At 41.3% G+C, this 21,258-nt stretch overlaps 1 protein-coding gene across 3 annotated transcripts; it reads right to left on the bottom strand.

Moving 5' to 3' along the window:
- Window positions 1-1,002: 1,002 nt before the first annotated feature.
- Window positions 1,003-11,759, bottom strand: LOC110526907 (gastrula zinc finger protein XlCGF17.1). 3 transcript variants are annotated; one of them, XR_005052126.1, is made up of 2 exons: window positions 11,238-11,759; window positions 1,003-3,497 (listed from the first exon to the last, which is right to left on the bottom strand). XR_005052126.1 is itself a non-coding variant. In XM_036980264.1 (2 exons), the coding sequence occupies exons 1-2, from the start codon at window positions 11,503-11,505 to the stop codon at window positions 2,173-2,175; spliced, it is 483 nt and encodes a 160-aa protein (XP_036836159.1). In that variant the 5' UTR covers window positions 11,506-11,759; the 3' UTR covers window positions 1,003-2,172. The 3 variants fall into 3 exon arrangements, 2 of the variants coding, with proteins under 2 accessions (XP_036836159.1, XP_036836158.1); XM_036980264.1 differs by having other exon boundaries at window positions 1,003-2,387; XM_036980263.1 differs by lacking the exon at window positions 1,003-3,497 and adding an exon at window positions 6,688-9,086.
- Window positions 11,760-21,258: the final 9,499 nt, after the last annotated feature.

Genomic DNA, 21,258 nt, shown 5'->3' with positions numbered 1-21,258 from the left:
ATCATGCAAAAAACATGTACAGTTGACGGGAATGTTAGTTAATGTAGAGATAAAAGATTATGCATTTTTTTTATCATAGTTCATTTACGAAAATCGTGATTTAGCCAGCTAGCTGGCTATCTTTATGGGTGTTGTGACATGAGTATGAAATTGTAATTCTGGTTGTTTTAGGGACTCCAGAAACAACCAGCAAACCAGGCTGTCGTGTTGTGAAACAGTGGATGTATAGAATCTAGCTAGCTGAAGAATTTACTGCAAATTGAATGTACAATTTTGTAAGCTTTCCTTGCTGATATTTGCAATGCAGATAGATGACATCACGTAGCTAGTTATGTTCTTGCTTATTGTGCAGTGGATGATTCAAATCCCTGTATGCCTATCTAGCCGATCTGTGTATGGACCCAAACGTTTGGCATACATATTAGTTAAGAACCTAGCTATGAACCTCAGCTATCATAGCCAGTTGTATCAACTTCAAAACAGCCTGAATGACATTAATGAAGCCTATGGATTGAGTAGAATATGTTGTACCAAGGATGCAAGTCGTATATACATGTAGTTATTACCATGGATGAGATCCCCACATTGTTGCCTGTACATTTAATATATTCCCTGATCATGTACTCTACTTTGGCAAATAAAGGTGCAATTTAGGTATGCATGTCTTGGAGATTATTTTAGTCATATACATCAAATTCCAGTCTTTGAATGACGCTGTGTCTGCATGTATGTATTACAATTATACACTTCAACAGTGTTTACCAATCTTGGTCCTGGGTCATCAATGGTTACACATTGTAACTAATAGACTAGAAACAGGATTTAACTAGTTAATTCATATATACAGAAATATGTTAAAAACAGTACACTAAACTTCCTATGCATCATGTAAATACTCTAACACTGGTTCATCTCAATATCTAATGTCCTTCATCTGCATTGATCTGGTAAACACAGGATAGGTGGAGTATTTCATCACATTACACTTCATTTCAACCAGTAGAGAATGTGAAACGCTTTATTGAAAAGCTCATTATCCAAGTGTTATAAATACACGTTCAATCTGTCCTTCAATGCACATCTGTTGTGCATTATAAAAACAGAGGAAGAAAGAGGAGTTGGTGCAAGAGGTGTAAAAGACAAAGGGAAAGAGGTAAGCACATAGGAGCAGGGAAGGAAGCACATGATTAATGAATCACAGTGCTACATAAATATTCTCTCAGTTCATCACAATTACATAAAAGTGTCTCTAGTCGGCCCAAAGGTCATCTTAAAAGCAGGTGAGGTGGCGATGATGGGATTGGGGGTTGGCTTCCTCTCACATCAAAACATACCTGCAGAGGAGAGACAGATGGAGAGAGAGAGCATGTTTAAGCCTTGTGTTTTTATTTTTTATTCTAACATTGTTAGTCATCAATTAGGAGGTGAAATGCAAAACTGACCTTGGATCATTAACTCTGGGACTACTGCATCTCTATCTGTATTTCAATGTAAAGCATCTCTTTAATAATACTTCCTGTATAATATAAACTGACCTGGGAGCATTAACTCTGGGACTACTGCATCTCTATCTGTATTTCAATGTAAAGCATCTCTTTAATAATACTTCCTGTTGTCCTGAACATGCGGTGCCCTCTATGTAGCCAGTTCAGATGCGGGAGGGGTTCACCGACACAGCTGATATAACCTAGAGGATTTCGGGAGAAGAGGAGAGAGGGGTGAAGTGAAGGAGACAGACAGTTATTGAGAAAATAAGGTAGTTAAAGCCAACAGGAATCTGTGTGTGGCCTCACCTGGTGGCTGCAGAGGACTTTATGCTGAAAAACATGAACGGACAAACAATCTAGCATAGTTAATAATAATGAATAATGAAGTGTCTTACTATTCTCCATGTTTGGCCCTCTTGTCTGTTCTTTGATTGTGGAAGGAGCCACAGTTATACAATCAGTTACAACAATCAGTTATAACAAACAGTTACAACAATCAGATTGATACATGAGTGTGTAGGTGTGGGTTATATGGTGTCTAATTGTTCTACATTTTTTCAATATGGGTGATTTAAAATAGCCTGTTTTGTTTTTGCACAGACATCACACCCTTACCTAAACATAACATTGGATTGATAGATGCATGGGCACACATGTGCATGTGTAGCATGTGACAATAACAGGATCATATCAAGGATGGCATCACAAATGAATAAATAAATACCACTTGAAGCTTGATGATGATGAGTTGATCATTTGAATCAGCTGTGTGCAGTGCTGAGGCAAAAACAACAATGTGCCTCTCTTTGAGTCCCCAGGACTGAGAACTACTGCTCTTCATTGGGACCTCTTCATATGTAGACTGGCTTTCATAGCGTTCTTTATCTGAGGACAGAAAACCTCACAAGAAACAGACTTCATTATAGTCAAATTACACCACACTGAATATTATGTTACTATTATCTCCGTCCTCACTTCTAGGGACAGGAACTACACAAAAGGTGCCGCTTAGGCTGCCCGATGTGACTCCGTCAAGAATTCAGCAGAGCAAGTTTGTATGAAGGTCTGGTTATTAAATGGGTACATAGATCAATAGTAATATCCTCTAAAACACTCTGGTGACAACCTTTACTGCCCTGTTTCCAGTTGTCCACATGGCTGGGAGAACCTATTCAAGTAAGTAAGTAAATAGATTTTGAAAATATAAATAAAAAAACGATGTATTATTAGCTAACTCGCTACAGTGCAGGCTGACTCAAATGAGCTGCTAAATGAGCTATCTAGCCAACTTCAAATACTGTATAGATAGATAGCTAAGTGAATTGAATATCACCCCTTACCTAACTTCATATTAGCTATCTTGATCTATTTACCACTGTAAAAAACTAAATCCAAATGCATTTGTTGGTAGCTAGCTAACAGCCATGGAGGAGGGTGAAAGGACAGCAGCCCCAACTGTCAGTGAGAGAGGAGGCTATTCTGGATAGGGCAGTCCATCTGCTGACTGGACGCAGTTGAGTACAATGTATATTTTATTTTCAGACAAAAAGTTAAAGGGTCGGAGGCATGAGTTTTTACTCACCAGTGTAACAATACAGTGCGGTTAAAGATTTAGTAACTTATTTGTAGTCACGATCTGGTTCCATATAAGTACAAACAGTTATGTTTTTGTTTAATAGTTACAAAATTAAAATGACATTTTAAATGTTTTCTTTACTCAAGTATGAAAATTGGGTACTTTTTCATCCACTATATTTTTATAACGATCCCTTGTGTCATGCAGTCTGGGTAACCCCGCTGTCTGAAACGTTCATCCAGACAATTGGTCTTGTTTGTCATAGTCACTCTGTGTACTACAAATCCTGTGTATGCGACTGTATTGGCTAATGGGGAGGATCTTTTTTTAGGGGTGTAGTTTGTTTCATGCTCATCAAAGGTGAGGGTGAATTTCAGATGTTCACTGCTGGTATTGATGAAGGAGTGGAATCGATGAAGTTCCTCTGCTGTCCCCTAGAATAGAAGGAACACGTCATCAATGAAGCCTTTTTCAGAGCCTGATGTGCTATAATGGATTGTTAGGGTTGACAATCACATTATTCTCTAACAACCCCACATACAGATTGGCATAATTAGATGCTATTTTTTAAAACTACAATGACCATAATGACCTGAGAGCCTACTTGTCTTGTCTGTGTTTCCTTTACACCTGCTACGTAAAAGAGACCGAAGAATGTGTAACAGTATAGCTTCAGTCCCTCTCCTCGCCCCTACCTTGGCTCGAACCAGGGACCCTCTGCACACATCAACAACTGACATCTACAAACCCTCGTTACCCATCGCTATTAGCACGTACCCCGCTAACTAGCTAGCCATTTCACAATGGTTACATAAGCACAATGATCAATGCTATCTGGGATCCTTGGGACATCCCTACCCTAAACCCTAACCCTAACCATTTTAAATGTCAACTTCAATGGGCAAGGGACATCCCAAGGATGTATCTCTACCTGAAAATACATGATCTAAGTGTTTGATTGTTGGTATTCAGCAGTCATTAAGTCTTATTTACTTTATAATGAACTACTAAAATAGTGATTTTGTCAGACAACAGCTCTACACTTTATTGACTGACTGATCCATTCATCCTTCCATCCCTCCTCAGCCTTCCTCTCCTCTGAAGACCCAGTGGGGGTGGAGCTCAGTCAGAGAGCTGTTGAGGGACTGGTTAGGAAGAACACTTCTACAGCCAGAGAGGTGAGAGGTCACACATGGTTTAGATGGTAAATATGTTTGTCCCCTTAGCGGCTCATCACGTCAGCAAATGGGAATATGTTCCACCTATGTTTATTTACATGAGTGCAAATTGTCCACTGATATTGGTGTAATTTCTCACCCCTTTTGGCTGTATGAAAGTTAATTTCCCCTCAGGCAAACACATTTGTTCTTTGTTATTATGATGGTAATTTGTGTCAAATGTTCTTTTCCCCACTCATCCACCCTGCTTATTTTATATTCAGTGGCCTGGCTTCACCCAGACTGTCAAAGGCCCATCCTGGTAGATCTGAACCTAATGCAGTTTGGAGGTGATCAAATGACAGAAGTCACATTTAGGTGTCAGGTGTAACTGAGGCTGTAGATGCTCCATATCCATTACTTTGAGTGTTTTTATATAACATGACTGAATGTGTTTATTTCTGTGTTGCAGGGGCAGTCAAGAAATGGAACTGCAAGTCTGCAGAGCTGTGGGAGACCACCTCAAGCCCTTGGTTGAGCCGGGGGTGGTGTTAACCTCTCCACCAAGCATTCAGCAGGCTGGAAAAGTGGCATTGATCTGTTTGATCCATTTGTTTGTTTCAGTTTTCAGTAGTTGAATCCTTTGACGTATTGTTGATTTCAAAACATTTCAGTTTCAACAAATGAACTGGGTTGGTTGAAAAGTGATACTAAAACGTACATACAATGCACTATTTTAACATAATGGAAGATATACTGTTTTTCATACTAAGATATGTGTTGCTTTTGCACATACAGTGCCTTGCGAAAGTATTCGGCCCCCTTGAACTTTGCGACCTTTTGCCACATTTCAGGCTTCAAACATAAAGATAAAACTGTATTTTTTTGTGAAGAATCAACAAGTGGGACACAATCATGAAGTGAAACGACATTTATTGGATATTTCAAACTTTTTTAACATATCAAAAACTGAAAAATTGGGCGTGCAAAATTATTCAGCCCCCTTAAGTTAATACTTTGTAGCGCCACCTTTTGCTGCGATTACAGCTGTAAGTCGCTTGGGGTATGTCTCTATCAGTTTTGCACATCGAGAGACTGACATTTTTTCCCATTCCTCCTTGCAAAACAGCTCGAGCTCAGTGAGGTTGGATGGAGAGCATTTGTGAACAGCAGTTTTCAGTTCTTTCCACAGATTCTCGATTGGATTCAGGTCTGAACTTTGACTTGGCCATTCTAACACCTGGATATGTTTATTTTTGAACCATTCCATTGTAGATTTTGCTTTATGTTTTGGATCATTGTCTTGTTGGAAGACAAATCTCCGTCCCAGTCTCAGGTCTTTTGCAGACTCCATCAGGTTTTCTTCCAGAATGGTCCTGTATTTGGCTCCATCCATCTTCCCATCAATTTTAACCATCTTCCCTGTCCCTGCTGAAGAAAAGCAGGCCCAAACCATGATGCTGCCACCACCATGTTTGACAGTGGGGATGGTGTGTTCAGGGTGATGAGCTGTGTTGCTTTTACGCCAAACATAACATTTTGCATTGTTGCCAAAAAGTTCAATTTTGGTTTCATCTGACCAGAGCACCTTCTTCCACATGTTTGGTGTGTCTCCCAGGTGGCTTGTGGCAAACTTTAAACAACACTTTTTATGGATATCTTTAAGAAATGGCTTTCTTGTTGCCACTCTTCCATAAAGGCCAGATTTGTGCAATATACGACTGATTGTTGTCCTATGGACAGAGTCTCCCACCTCAGCTGTAGATCTCTGCAGTTCATCCAGAGTGATCATGGGCCTCTTGGCTGCATCTCTGATCAGTCTTCTCCTTGTATGAGCTGAAAGTTTAGAGGGACGGCCAGGTCTTGGTAGATTTGCAGTGGTCTGATACTCCTTCCATTTCAATATTATCGCTTGCACAGTGCTCCTTGGGATGTTTAAAGCTTGGGAAATCTTTTTGTATCCAAATCCGGCTTTAAACTTCTTCACAACAGTATCTCGGATCTGCCTGGTGTGTTCCTTGTTCTTCATGATGCTCTCTGTGCTTTTAACGGACCTCTGAGACTATCACAGTGCAGGTGCATTAATACGGAGACTTGATTACACACAGGTGGATTGTATTTACCATCATTAGTCATTTAGGTCAACATTGGATCATTCAGAGATCCTCACTGAACTTCTGGAGAGAGTTTGCTGCACTGAAAGTAAAGGGGCTGAATAATTTTGCACGCCAATTTTTCAGTTTTAGATTTGTTAAAAAAGTTTGAAATATCCAATAAATGTCGTTCCACTTCATGATTGTTGTTGATTCTTCACAAAAAATACAGTTTCATATCTTTATGTTTGAAGCCTGAAATGTGGCAAAAGGTCACAAAGTTCAAGGGGGCCGAATACTTTCGCATGGCACTGTATTTGTTCATTTGTTTTGTCTGTTGATTGTCAGTCATTGGGTTAATTTGTCTTACAATATGTTCAAATCAAGCTTTATTTATACAACACAACGGATTCACAGGAAAAAACTATGAAAATAAAAAAGATTTAGTCCACAAACAATAATAACTGAAAGACTAATGAGCATTCTTAGGAAATGCCATTGATTAAAATATAAATTGGACGCAATATCAAACCCCAAAATATAAGCTTGTTTTTTAGGAGGGGCTCTGAAAGACACTATGGGGGTTTCCACTGAAAGGCGACTAGTAACAACAACTGGGACCTAAAAGACACCCACCATGAGACCCACTAAATCTGCCCAAGAAGAGGCAAACAAAAGAAAAACCCAAACCTAACTTAGACAGGAAGAAAACCAAAAAGGTAGCGCAACTAAAGGTGTTGACTCTCCACATCTATCAAGACAACTGGAGCACTGGGCCAGACACTCTTAAATAGAACCTGGACCAGCTCAGGTGAAACACCTTTCCACTAACGAGATGGACAAGGCAGCACAGGTGTAACACATACTGACTAACGGGGTGACACCAATCTGTGTGCCGAAGACACATTTCAGCTGAACAACTGACTAAAAAACAACTTCCATTTCACATTATAATCAACTACACTTCACCTTCTACAATATAAACATGGTGTCTACTGGCTGTCAACAATTAAAAACAAGAAAAAGCACCTACTTCTAAATAATAATATACAATCACATTTTTTTTCTCCTTTTCCTAAATCCTAAAACTCAAATCAAATCGTATTAGTCACGTATTAGCTGAATACATGTGTAGACCTTACAGTGAAATGCTTACTTACGAGCCCCGAACCAACAGTGCAGTTTCAAAAAAATACAGAAAAGAATGAGATAGAAACTCATCTCCAATAAGGAAAAACATGTCAAAATAAATTGTGATCCATGGTAACACACTGGTTAAATGCAAAACACATCTTTTTGACTGTCCACCCTTGAGACAACCAGCAACCAAGTTGTCCTTACCACAGACTTGTCTGATTTCAAGAGGAAACTCCTGCAATATCTGTAGTAACTTTCCAACTCACTGCAGAGCTTCTCTTTCTTTTCAGGGTTCACTAGATAGACATGTTGTTGGATCGGGGCCCACTCCCCAAATGTCATGCTCTAGTACATTTGGGTTGGCACATCTAAGAATGAACCCTGATATTCTAAAAGCAGAGCAACAGTGGTGCATTTAAATTTAGGGGTCGCCAAACAAAGGAAACATACAATGCACTTATTTGTCATCACTCATCAATATCATGTTGAAATCAATTGTGTGAGAGCAGGGAGATGAGGTTGCACGTTCTGTTAAAACTAACAGCTCAAAAACCACATGGAATCTGGGAATAATGTGTACATCCCTTTGTAGAAAACACATTTTGAGGTGTTATATTTTGATTGAAGTGGGTAACCACTTGGTAAGTGGAACACAACTCTTTTTTTTGTTAGTAAATGTTTGATAAATCACATAAATAGTAACTCTTTCAATTCAGAGCCTGGATCTTTCCACTGAGGCTAAGATCAATTGAACAAGAGGTAAACATTTAGGGTTCTACATTCTGATATTCAATCAAATACTCCTACAATGTAAAAACATTTTGACATTGATATCATGAAACAACCCCATGTATTTTCTGATGTTTAATCAGATATCTTTTATCAGTGTATCTCTTCCCACATTGATCACAGCTTTGAGATTTCTCCCCTGTGTGTGTTCTTTGGTGTACAGTCAGCTGGCTAGATGTAGAAAAACTCTTCCCACATTGACTACAGCTATATGGTTTCTCTCCTGTGTGTGTTCTTTGGTGTGAAGTCAGCTTGCTAGATGTATAAAAACTCTTCCCACATTGAGCACAGCCATAGGATTTCTCTCCTGTGTGTGTCCTATGGTGTATAGTTAGATAGCTAGATGTAGAAAAACTCTTCCCACATTGATTACAGCTATAAGATTTCTCTCCTGTATGTGTTCTCTGGTGTAAAGTCAGCTTGCTATATGTATAAAAACTCTTCCCACACTGATCACAGCCATAGGGTTTCTCTCCTGTGTGTGTTCTATAGTGTATAGTTAGATGGCTTGATTTAGAAAATCTCTTCCCACATTGATTACAGCTATATGACTTCTCTCCTGTGTGTGTTCTCTGATGCAAAGTCAGATGGGTAGATGTAGTAAAACTCTTCCCACACTGATCACAGCCATAAGGTTTCTCTCCAGTGTGAATTCTTTGATGTATTTTAAGGTCGACTGAAGAGCTGAATCTTTTCCCACAGTCAGAGCAGCAGATAGATTTCTCTCCTGTGTGTACTCGCTGGTGTTTCTTGAGGAGTTCTGATCTGGAGAGACTCTTTTCTGCCTCATCAGCATCATGATGTTGTTGATGATCCCCAGAGGATCCACAATAGTCACGTCTCTCTCCTGTGTGATCGACAAAGTCAGACGGTTAAATGCCCACAACAGCAGAAATCCATTGTTTATTTGAGGTGAAAGGTGATGCCCAGAGCGTACCCATGAAGTTCTACAACAATTGACATCTGTTAAATTATTTGATCCTTAAGACAGTCAAGTCAGCAACAATCATATTTTGTCTAGTTTTCAAATTAGTGGTAACTAGAAAAAAGTTATTAAAGTTGTTGAAGCAGTGTGCCAGATGACTTTTGGTCTCCACTCTTTCTGTGTTTAATAAAATTGTGGCACGAGGGCGATGCACATGCAATTTGATTACAGAAACTCCTCCCTGCTAATGAGGATGTAGTATATCGTCCTGGAGTAAAAATGGTGAGCAAAGATTTTAGTTTTTCACAATGTATTCTGAATATTACAGTGCAAGATCAGGAGTGCTACTGAAGGAAACTCACATTAAGCTCTGTGTCTATTCACTAATTCACCACCATGGGGGAAAACTCAGGGGAGTTTTCATAGGCTGACAGCAAAAATAGCCTCCATTTACAGGTTGCTTATGAGTGAATTTCACACTACTTTTGGATTATAATTGTAAGGCTCGCTTGAATCTCCTGCTTAATATGTTTGTATTGTCACAAAATCAACTGTTTTACACTTAAAAAACACTTCAACCAGTAAAATGCTCTTTGGCTAGCTTTGCCATCAGCCTGACAATAAGGGTTCGTACACTAAGTGTTTAACAAATTGGCCCATAACTTCACCAAACAATAACAGACCTACTGTAGGACCCATAACTTCACCTAATAACAACATAGACCTACTGTAGGACCCATAACTTCACCTAATAACAACATAGACCTACTGTAGGACCCATAACTTCACCGAACAACAACATAGACCTAGGATTATAAATCATTAAAAATTTCAGGTGAAACATGGAAACTAAAATGTCTTTGTCATGACATTTCATAACCTGATCCCCAGATAATTTTGTGAATAATCCCACTAGGTTACTCTGTAATGTGTTGTCATTCTAAATGTCCTGAATAAAAGAAAATAGCTCTTTGTGTTGTACAATAGCCTATCCATAAAGGAACCGTTCTCTACACGTGTCCAAAAAGACTAACGAGATCCTACAGTAAATCAAGCAGACAATAACACATTATAAACACCACTTTGTTAGGGATGTTGGATCCAAAGTAGAGCACAGCATAACTGTCTTTACCAGAGTAATGAATGAAGAAGCACTTCGGTTGTTGTTACATGTCGTGATGTTTGTCATTCGACTGTCATCCAGAAAATGATTTCCTGGATCAACTGATGATAGTTGAACATGTGACTGTAACTACACAGCTACAATATTAAGTATTATGTGTAATTTTTGAAAAACCACATTAATGACAGTATCCATTTGGGTGTTGTCAATAGCGTTAAGGTGACTCTCAGGTTAGAACCATTGGATTTCGCAAATTCTGATATGATTTAGGATTTCTGTTTTCCCAGCGTAATATAAGGAGCCACTAAATGTTACGTAGGTAGAGTGCATTTCAGAGATTTGAAAACAAAAAACTGTACTAACAGGACAATAACCTAAACCACAAGGCCAAATCTACACTGGAGGAGCTTACCAAGATGACATTGACATCCTGAGTGGCCTAGTTACAGTTTGGACTTAAATCGTCTTGAAAGTCTATGGCAAAACTTGAAAATGGCTTTCTAGCAATGATCAACAACCAACGTAACAGAACAGGAAAGATTTTTAAAAGAATAATGAATATTTACATGAAGATCAGTCCCTATTGGATGACATCACGACTTACCATCAAGCCAACTCCTTGAATGCCTTACTATGACATCACTCACTCCTTGTTTGCAGTAAAAAAAACACTATTTTGCTCAAAACATATTTGTTTCCCTTTAGTGTGTTTTTACTTTACTGTATTTATATGACACTTTTCAACAGGAAACGTTTTTTTTAAAATCACTGGAGGACGTCATGAAGAATTCATACAGTACAAAAACATATTCAAGTGTAGGACGCCTTTTTAAAAATCACACATTAGTTCAACAACTGCAGAGTTTGTGCCCCTGTTTTATAAGATAGTACTCACTGTATTTACTGGTGATAATCAGATCAATGTCCCTGTTTTATAAGATAGTACTCACTGTATTTACTGGTGTTAATCAGTTCTCCAGTCTTCTCTTCTTCGTCCTCCTCTAATGTGACAGTGATCTCCCCCTCTTCATCCTTCATTCCAAAAACGTCTTTCTCTTCTTCTTTCACTGTAACAGCCTCACCCTCTACTTCTTGTTTTACTGTGACATCCTCCTCTTCCTTCTCCTCTTTCACGACAATGTTCAGCCCCAGATCTTCTTTCTCTGTCCAGCAGACCTCCTCTTCTTTAACAGGAGGGGAGTAACTTAGGGAGCTCATGTTCTGGGATGTTAGCTAGCTAGATATCATTAGCGACTAGACTAGTGCTAACTTAACCAGCTAGCTACTATAGCTGACTAATAAAAAATAACGTAATATTATATTAAATAGGTTAACAAGAAGATAAGACAGAAGTGTGTCTAAAACACAGTAGCTAATATACACCGAAAGCGTATAAATAGCTTGAATCTTTCGGCTATGTTGGCTAACAAGCTACCGAGGTGGTTGACGAGCCGTTTCTGAAGAACCGTCCACTAGATAATACGTCACGCTGACAGCGTCGCCTGAAAGACGCACATCGCCGTCTGCTGACGGGAGGGGAAATGCAGCTGAGGATCATATTTTATTTTCAGACAAAGATTATTTGAAATGGATTTAATTAAATAAAACTATTATATTGAGACATACAAAGGCAGGAATGTGTTGATTGATTAGTGCGAATATATATATTTTTTACTACAGAATATTTAAGGCAGTTTCATTAAGTCAAACTACATTTAACTACGTAGCCAGCTACTGTAGGTCTATACTGCTCCTACATGGTGTCACAATACATCAAGTAGGTGTATATAATGAACAGACTAGGTCTATACTGCTCCTACATGGTGTAACAATACATCATGTAGATGTATATAATGAACAGACTAGGTCTATACTGCTCCTACATGGTGTCACAATACATCAAGTATGTGTATATAATGAACAGACTAGGTCTATACTGCTCCTACATGGTGTAACAATACATCATGTAGATGTATATAATGAACAGACTAGGTCTATACTGCTCCTACATGGTGTAACAATACATCAAGTATGTGTATATAATGAACAGACTAGGTCTATACTGCTCCTACATGGTGTAACAATACATCATGTAGATGTATATAATGAACAGACTAGGTCTATACTGCTCCTACATGGTGTAACAATACATCAAGTAGGTGTATATAATGAACAGACTAGGTCTATACTGCTCCTACATGGTGTAACAATACATCATGTAGATGTATACTACTGTTCAAAAGTTTGTGGTCACTTAGAAATGTCCTTGTTTTTAAAGAAAGCACTTTTTTTGTCCATTATAATAACATAAAATTGATCAGAAATACAGTGTAGACATTGTTAATGTTGTAAAAATGTATATTTTTTAACAAATTGTTTTACCTTTATTTAACCAGATGGCCATGATGTCATAATGATAGTTTAACCAGGTGGCCAGTTGAGAACAAGTTTACAACTGCTACCTGGCCAAGTTAAAGCAAAGCAAACAACAACTTGTTCTTTAACAAAGCTTTTGTAAACAGTGTGCGGGTCTTCTTGTTCCTTAACAAAGGATTTGTAAACAGTGTTGTTGCATAACAATCAGGCAGTAGAACAACAATAATCATCACCCGCTTGACCAATCTTCCCTCCCCTTAACATTGGGTTTGATTCAGACCCTGCCAGTTTACCAGGTGGACATTGGGTTTGATTCAGACCCTGCCAGTTTACCAGGTGGACATTGGGTTTGATTCAGACCCTGCCAGCATGGCCAGAAATGTATTCCATGGTCAAAAAATTATAACCACAGAACCACCCCAGACCTTTCATGCATGACTAAAAACACCTAAGAAATTAGATATACTGTCATGGTCTAGTTTGTCACTGCCTCAGACACCATTCACAATGCTGGCTGAGGTACGAGTAAAAAATGACATATTATTTCCTAATTGTAAAATAATATCCACTCTTTAATCAACTAGTCTCTCACTGTTTAACAGTCTGAAGGACACAACTAATGTTATTCTGGTTCGTCTGTTAGTCCATAATCAACAAGTCTCTCACTGTTTAACCAGAATAACATGAGTTGTGACCTTCAGACTGTTAGTCTGTTAGTCCATAATCAACGAGTCTCTCGCTGTTTAACCAGAATAATATGAGTTGTGTCCTTCAAACTGTTAGACTGTTAGTCCATAATCATATTCAGCTAATTAGATGTAATGTATTGTCATGTTATGTTCTCTATAATGAAACATCACCAAGTGAAATAAAGTTGATAAGATATTCTTAAGTCATTAAATAAAAAATAGTTGTTCAGAAATCATTAATTATCATGTTGCTCTCATGAAATTAACTAAATATTCCACAATCATTACCACTGCTGATATTCACAGAGAATAATTGCTGCAGACATCAGACACCACCTCTCCCGTATGCACACGTGACTGAAATGTAACCAATTACACAAAACAGCAAGCGTTTGCCAGCCAATGTGATAATTCCAGTGCAGTACATGTGTAGAGGGATAATTCCAGTACAGTACATGTGTAGAGGGATAATTCCAGTGCAGTACATGATGTAGAGGGATAATTCCAGTGCAGTACATGGTGTAGAGGGATAATTCCAGTACAGTACATGTGAGGGATAACTGGTTATTGACTGGAGAGAGAGAGTGACAACAACATAGCTGCTTGTTAAAGAAGAGATGGAGAGAGAGAGAAAGGTATAACCAAATACATTACACATGGACCTTAAGAAATCCTGAATGTACTGAAATGCCTGGAGGGGGTGGGTTAATTCATACCCCATCATTTATACCTGTTAATTCGTAACCCATCATTTATACCTGTTAGTTCATAACCCATCATTAATATATTTTAATTCACAAACCATTATTTACACCTTTTGCTCGAAAGGGGAGGTTCGGGCAGGCTGGCACGCTCCCTGACCTTACTTCTTACTAGGCAGGAACTAATGGGGATCCATAATAAACCCCAGGAAGAGTAGCTGCTGCCTTGTCAGGAACTAATTGGGATCCATCATAAACCCCAGGAAGAGTAGCTGCTGCCTTGACAGGAACTAATGGGGATCCATAATAAACCCCAGGAAGAGTAGCTGCTGCCTTGTCAGGAACTAATTGGGATCTATCATAAACCCCAGGAAGAGTAGCTGCTGCCTTGACAGGAACTAATGGGGATCCATAATAAACCCCAGGAAGAGTAGCTGCTGCCTTGTCAGGAACTAATGGGGATCCATAATAAACCCCAGGAAGAGTAGCTGCTGCCTTGGCAGGAATTAATTGGGATCCATCATAAACCCCAGGAAGAGTAGCTGCTGCCTTGACAGGAACTAATGGGGATCCATAATAAACCCCAGGAAGAGTAGCTGCTGCCTTGGCAGGAACTAATTGGGATCCATCATAAACCCCAGGAAGAGTAGCTGCTGCCTTGACAGGAACTAATGGGGATCCATAATAAACCCCAGGGAGAGTAGCTGCTTCCTTGGCAGAAACTAAGGGGGATCCATAATAAACCTCAGGAAAAGTAGCTGCTGCCTTGTCAGGAACTAATGGGGATCCATCATAAACCCCAGGAAGAGTAGCTACTGCCTTGACAGGAAGTAATGGGGATCCATCATAAACCCCAGGAAGAGTAGCTGCTGCCTTGACAGGAACTAATGGGAATCCATAATAAACCCCAGGAAGAGTAGCCGCTGCCTTGGCAGGAACTAATGGGGATCCGTAGCTGCTGCCTTGTCAGGAACTAATGGGGATCCATCATAAACCCCAGGAAGAGTAGCTACTGCCTTGACAGGAAGTAATGGGGATCCATCATAAACCCCAGGAAGAGTAGCTGCTGCCTTGGCAGGAACTAATGGGGATCCATAATAAACCCCAGGAAGAGTAGCTGCTGCCTTGGCAGGAACTAATTGGGATCCATCATAAACCCCAAGAAGAGTAGCTGCTGCCTTGACAGGAACTAATGGGGATCCATAATAAACCCCAGGAAGAGTAGCTGCTTCCTTGGCAGAAACTAAGGGGGATCCATAATAAACCTCAGGAAGAGTAGCTGCTGCCTTGACAGGAACTAATGGGGATCCATAATAAACCCCAGGAAGAGTAGCTGCTTCCTTGGCAGAAACTAAGGGGGATCCATAATAAACCTCAGGAAAAGTAGCTGCTGCCTTGTCAGGAACTAATGGGGATCCATAATAAACCCCAGGAAGAGTAGCTGCTGCCTTGTCAGGAACTAATGGGGATCCATAATAAACCCCAGGAAGAGTAGCTGCTGCCTTGGCAGGAATTAATTGGGATCCATCATAAACCCCAATAAGAGTAGCTGCTGCCTTGACAGGAACTAATGGGGATCCATAATAAACCCCAGGAAGAGTAGCTGCTGCCTTGGCAGGAACTAATTGGGATCCATCATAAACCCCAGGAAGAGTAGCTGCTGCCTTGACAGGAACTAATGGGGATCCATAATAAACCCCAGGAAGAGTAGCTGCTTCCTTGGCAGAAACTAAGGGGGATCCATAATAAACATCAGGAAAAGTAGCTGCTGCCTTGTCAGGAACTAATTGGGATCCATCATAAACCCCAGGAAGAGTAGCTCCTGCCTTGACAGGAAGTAATGGGGATCCATCATAAACCCCAGGAAGAGTAGCTGCTGCCTTGGCAGGAACTAATGGGGATCCATCATAAACCCCAGGAAGAGTAGCTGCTGCCTTGACAGGAACTAATGGGGATCCATAATAAACCCCAGGAAGAGTAGCCGCTGCCTTGGCAGGAACTAATGGGGATCCGTAGCTGCTGCCTTGTCAGGAACTAATGGGGATCCATCCTAAACCCCAGGAAGAGTAGCTGCTGCCTTGGCTGGAACTAATGGGGGATCCATAGTAAATACAAATACTTGTATCAATATATTTGTGTCTCTTTACTCTCAGATTCTTTAATGCTAATTAGCATCAAAGTTGACGACATGCAAGACTACAAATCCCTGCAAGCTCCTGCATGTCATCTCTAGCCAACACCTTTCAGTTCACAGAATTGTCCATTGAAATCAATCTTGACAATTTAATCATTGCTACATTAAGGCCTGATTGGTGGAGTGCTGCAGAGATGGTTGTCCTTCTGGAATGTTCTCCCATCTCCACAGAGGAACTCTGGAGCTCTGTCAGAATGAACATCGGGTTCATGTTCACCTCCCTGACCAAAGCCCTTCTCCCCCGATTTCTCAATTTGGCCAGGCGGCCAGCTCTAAGAAGAGTCTTGGTGGTTCCAAACTTCTTCCATTTAAGAATGATGGAGGCCACTGTGTTCTGTGGGACCTTCAATGCTGAATACATTTTTTGGTGCCTTTCCCCAGATCTGTGCTTCGACCCTATCCTGTCTCAGAGCTCTATGGACAATTTCTTTGACCTTATGGCTTGCTTTTTGCTCTGACATGCACTGTCAACTGTGTGTGTGCCTTTCCAAATCATGTCTAATCAATTGAATTTACCACAGGTGGACTCCAATCAAGTTGTAGAAACATCTCAAGGATGAACAATTTCGAGTCTCATAGCAAAGGGTCTGAATACCTAAGTAAATACATTTGCAAAAATCTCTAAAAACCTCTTTTCGGTTTGTCTTTATGGGGCATTGTGTGCAGATTGAGGTCAACATTACTCCAACATTTTTGAATTTGTTAAAAGTCCATTTTGATACAGAAACCCATTCGGTTCCTGAATGGACGGGAGATTCTGGCAGGCGGGAGGCTCCGGCAGCTCCGGAGTGAAGGGCGATTCCAGCATCGCCGGCGTGATAGGCAGCTCTGGCAGCTCCGGGCTGACTGACGGCTCTGGCAGCTCCTGGCTGACTCATTGCTCTGGCAGCTCCTGGCTGACTGACGGCTCTGGCAGGTCCTGGCTGACTGATGGCTCTGGCAGCTCCTGGCTGACTGACGGCTCTGGCAGCTCCTGGCTGACTGACGGCTCTGGCAGCTCCTGGCTGACTGACGGCTCAGGCAGCTCCTGGCTGACTGATGGCTCAGGACAGATGGGAGACTCTGGCAGCTCAGGACAGACGGGAGACTCTGGCAGCTCAGGACAGACGGGAGACTCTGGCAGCTTAGGACAGACAGGAGACTCTGGCAGCTCAGGACAGACGGGAGACTCTGGCAGCTCAGGACAGACGGGAGACTCTGGCAGCGCTGGAGAGGAGGAAGGCTCTGACAGCACTGGACAGGCGGGAGCACCTGTAGGGAAAAGACGGAGAGACAGCCTGGTGCGGGGGGCTGCCACCGGAGGGCTGGTACGTGGTACGAGGAGGCACCGGATAGACCGGACCGTGAAGGCGCACAGGAGGTCTCGAGCACCGAGCCTGCCCAACCTTACCTGGTTGAATGCTCCCCATAGCCAGGCCAGTGCTGCGAGGTGGAATAGCCCACACTGGGCTGTGCTGGCGAAACGAGGACACCATGCGTAAGGCTGGTGCCATGTACACCGGCCCGAGGAGACGCACTGGAGACCAGATGCGCTGAGCCGGCTTCATGGCACCTGGCTCGATGCCCACTCTAACCCGGCCGATACGAGGCGCTGGGATGTACCGCATTGGGCTATGCACACGCACCAAGGACACCGTGCGCCTCAAGGCATAACACGGTGCCTGCCCGGTCCCTCTCTCTCTCCGGTAAGCACGGGAAGTTGGCGCAGGTCTCCTACCTGCCTTCGCCACATTCCCCGTGTTCCACCCCCCCAAAGACATTTTTGGGGCTGCCTATCGGGCAATAAACGTGAAATGAACAAAACAGTCCCGTGTGGCAACAAGCACCCACAAACCAAAAGTGAAACCCAGGGTCCAGCCTAAGTATGATTCTCAATCAGGGACAACTATTGACAGCTGCCTCTGATTGAGAACCATACTAGGCCGAACTCAAAAACCAACATAGAAAAACAAACATAGACTGCCCACCCCAACTCACGCCCTGACCATACTAAAACAAAGACAAAAACAAAGGAATTAAGGTCAGAACGTGACAAAGACTGGCCATCCATGAGGTCAAAATTATTGTTTTAAACAGATTTTGAGGCTATATAGTATATTCTATAGTTGCCAGTGAAGATTTTCTGTAGGGGTCAAATTATTAGAGCTGTTGATAAGTCATGTATAATATTCAGCCATTTTTTTTCAAGCCATTACGTTACATTAAACTATTAAATTAAAGGCGAAACATACCTAGATTCAATTACATTTATGAATTGGTTTGAAACCTTTGTTTTTTTATATTATTTAAATGTAACCTTTATTTAACTAGGCAAGTAAGTTATGAACAAATTCTTATTTACAATGGCTGCCTACACCGGACAATGCTGGGCCAATTGTGTGCTGCCCTATGGGACTCCCAATCACGGACGGTTGTGATACAGCCTGGATTCGAACCAGGGTGTCTGTAGTGACGCCTAATGCACAAATCAAATTTATTTATACAGCCCTTTGTACATCAGCTGATATCTCAAAGTGCTGTACAGAAACCCAGCCTAAAACCCCAAACAGCAAGCAATGCAGGTGTAGAAGTGCGGTGGCTAGGAAAAACTCCCTAGAATGGCCAAAACCTAGGAAGAAACCTAGAGAGGAACCAGGCTATGTGGGGTGGCCAGTCCTCTTCTGGCTGTGGCGGGTGGAGATTATAACAGAACATGGCCAAGATGTTCAAATGTTCATAAATGACCAGCATGGTCAAATAATAATAATCACAGTAGTTGTCGAGGCTGCAGCAAGTCAGCACCTCAGGAGTAAATGTCAGTTGGCTTTTCATAGCCAATCATTAAGAGTATCTCTACTCTAGAGAGTTGAAAACAGCATGTCTGGGACAGGTAGCATGTCCGGTGAACAGGTCAGGATTCCATAGCCGCAGGCAGAACAGTTGAAACTGGAGCAGCAGCACGGCCAGGTGGACTGGGGACAGCAAGGAGTCATCATGCCAGGTAGTCCTGAGGCATGGTCCTAGGGCTCAGGTCCTCCGAGAGAGAGAAAGAAAGAGAGAATTAGAGAGCATACTTAAATTCACCCAGGACACCGCATAAGACAGGAGAAATACTCCAGATATAACAAACTGACCTTACACATAAACTACTGCAGCATAAATACTGGAGACTGAGACAGGAGGGGTCAGGAGACACTGTGGCCCCATCCGATGATACCCACTGACAGGGCCAAACAGGAAGGATATAACCCCACCCACTTTGCCAAAGCACAGCCCCCACAACCACCAACTTACCCTCCTGAGACAAGGCCGAGTATAGCCCACAAAGATCTCTGCCACGGCACAACCCAAGGGGGAAGATCACATCAGTGACTCAACCCACTCAAGTGACGCACCCCTCCTAGGGACGGCATGAAAGAGCACCAGTAAGCCAGTGACTCAGCCCCTGTAATAGGGTTAGAGGCAGAGAATCCCAGTGGAAAGAGGGGAACCGGCCAGGCAGAGACAGCAAGGGCGGTTCGTTGCTCCAGAGCCTTTCCGTTCACCTTCACACTCCTGGGCCAGATGACACTCAATCATATGACCCACTGAAGACATGTGCCTTCCGTAAAGACTTAAAGGTTGAGACCGAGTCTACGTCTCTCACATGGGTAGGCAGACCATTCCATAAAAATTGAGCTCTATAGGAGAAAGCCCTGCCTCCAGCTGTTTGCTTAGAAATTCTAGGGACAATTAGGAGGCCTGCGTCTTGTGACCGTAGGTATGTACGGCAGGACAAAATCAGAGAGATAGCTAGGAGCAATCCCATATAATGCTTTGTAGGTTAGCAGTAAAACCTTGAAATCAGCCCTTGCCTTGACAGGAATCCAGTGTAGGGAGGCTAGCACTGGAGTAATATGATCAAAGTTTTTGGTTCTAGTCAGGATTCTAGCAGCCGTATTTGGCATTAACTGAAGTTTATTTAGTGCTTTATCCGGGTAGCCGGAAAGTAGAGCATTGCAGTAGTCTAACCTACAAAAGTATGGATGAATTTTTCTGCATCATTTTTGGACAGAAAGTTTCAGATTTTTTCAATGTTACGTAGATGGAAAAAAGCTGTTCTTGAAACAATCTTGATATGTTCATCAAAAGAGAGATCAGGGTCCATAGTTTTATTTTTTATTTTACCTTTATTTAACTAGGCAAGTCAGTTAAGAACAAATTCTTATTTTCAATGACGGCCTGGGAACAGTGGGTTAACTGCCTGTTCAGGGGCAGAACGACAGATTTGTACCTTGTCAGCTCGGGGGTTTGAACTCACAACCTTCCGGTTACTAGTCCAACGCTCTAACCACTAGGCTACCCTGCCGCCCCATAGTACGCTGAGGTCCTTCACAGTTTTATTTGAGACGACTGTACAACCATTAAGATTAATTGTCAGATTCAACAGAAGATCTCTTTGTTTCTTGGGACCTAGAACAAGCATCTCTGTTTTGTCCGAGTTTTAAAGTAGAACGTTGGCAGCCATCCACTTCCTTATGTCTGAAATACAGGCTTCTAGTGAGGGCAATTTTGGGGCTTCACCATGTTTCATTGAAATGTACAGCTGTGTGTCATCCGCATAGCAGTATTTAATATGATGTACAATATTCCATGATGTTTCTATATGATAACAATAGCATAATATATTTAATATGATGTACAATATTCCATGATGTTTCTATATGATAACAATAGCATAATATATTTAATATGATGTACAATATTCCATGATGTTTCTATATGATAACAATAGCATAATATATTTAATATGATGTACAATATTCCATGATGTTTCTATATGATAACAATAGCGTAATATATTTAATATGATAACAATAGCATAATATATATTTAATATGCCATATACTATTTTTTTACTGTTTCACAAATTCATTTTAATTAACTTACTCATTATGATTCAACATCAGTTTACCGTCTCACCTCATACTGTATTGGAGCAGCAGCAGCTGACTTGATCGTTGATGTTAATCATCATGTTTGAATCTGAGAG

Source organism: Oncorhynchus mykiss, chromosome 6, assembly GCF_013265735.2.
Source record: "Oncorhynchus mykiss isolate Arlee chromosome 6, USDA_OmykA_1.1, whole genome shotgun sequence".
Taxonomy (NCBI): Eukaryota; Metazoa; Chordata; class Actinopteri; order Salmoniformes; family Salmonidae; genus Oncorhynchus; species Oncorhynchus mykiss.
The sequence above is the reverse complement of the archived record's forward strand: the minus strand, read 5'-3'. Positions and strand labels throughout refer to the sequence as shown.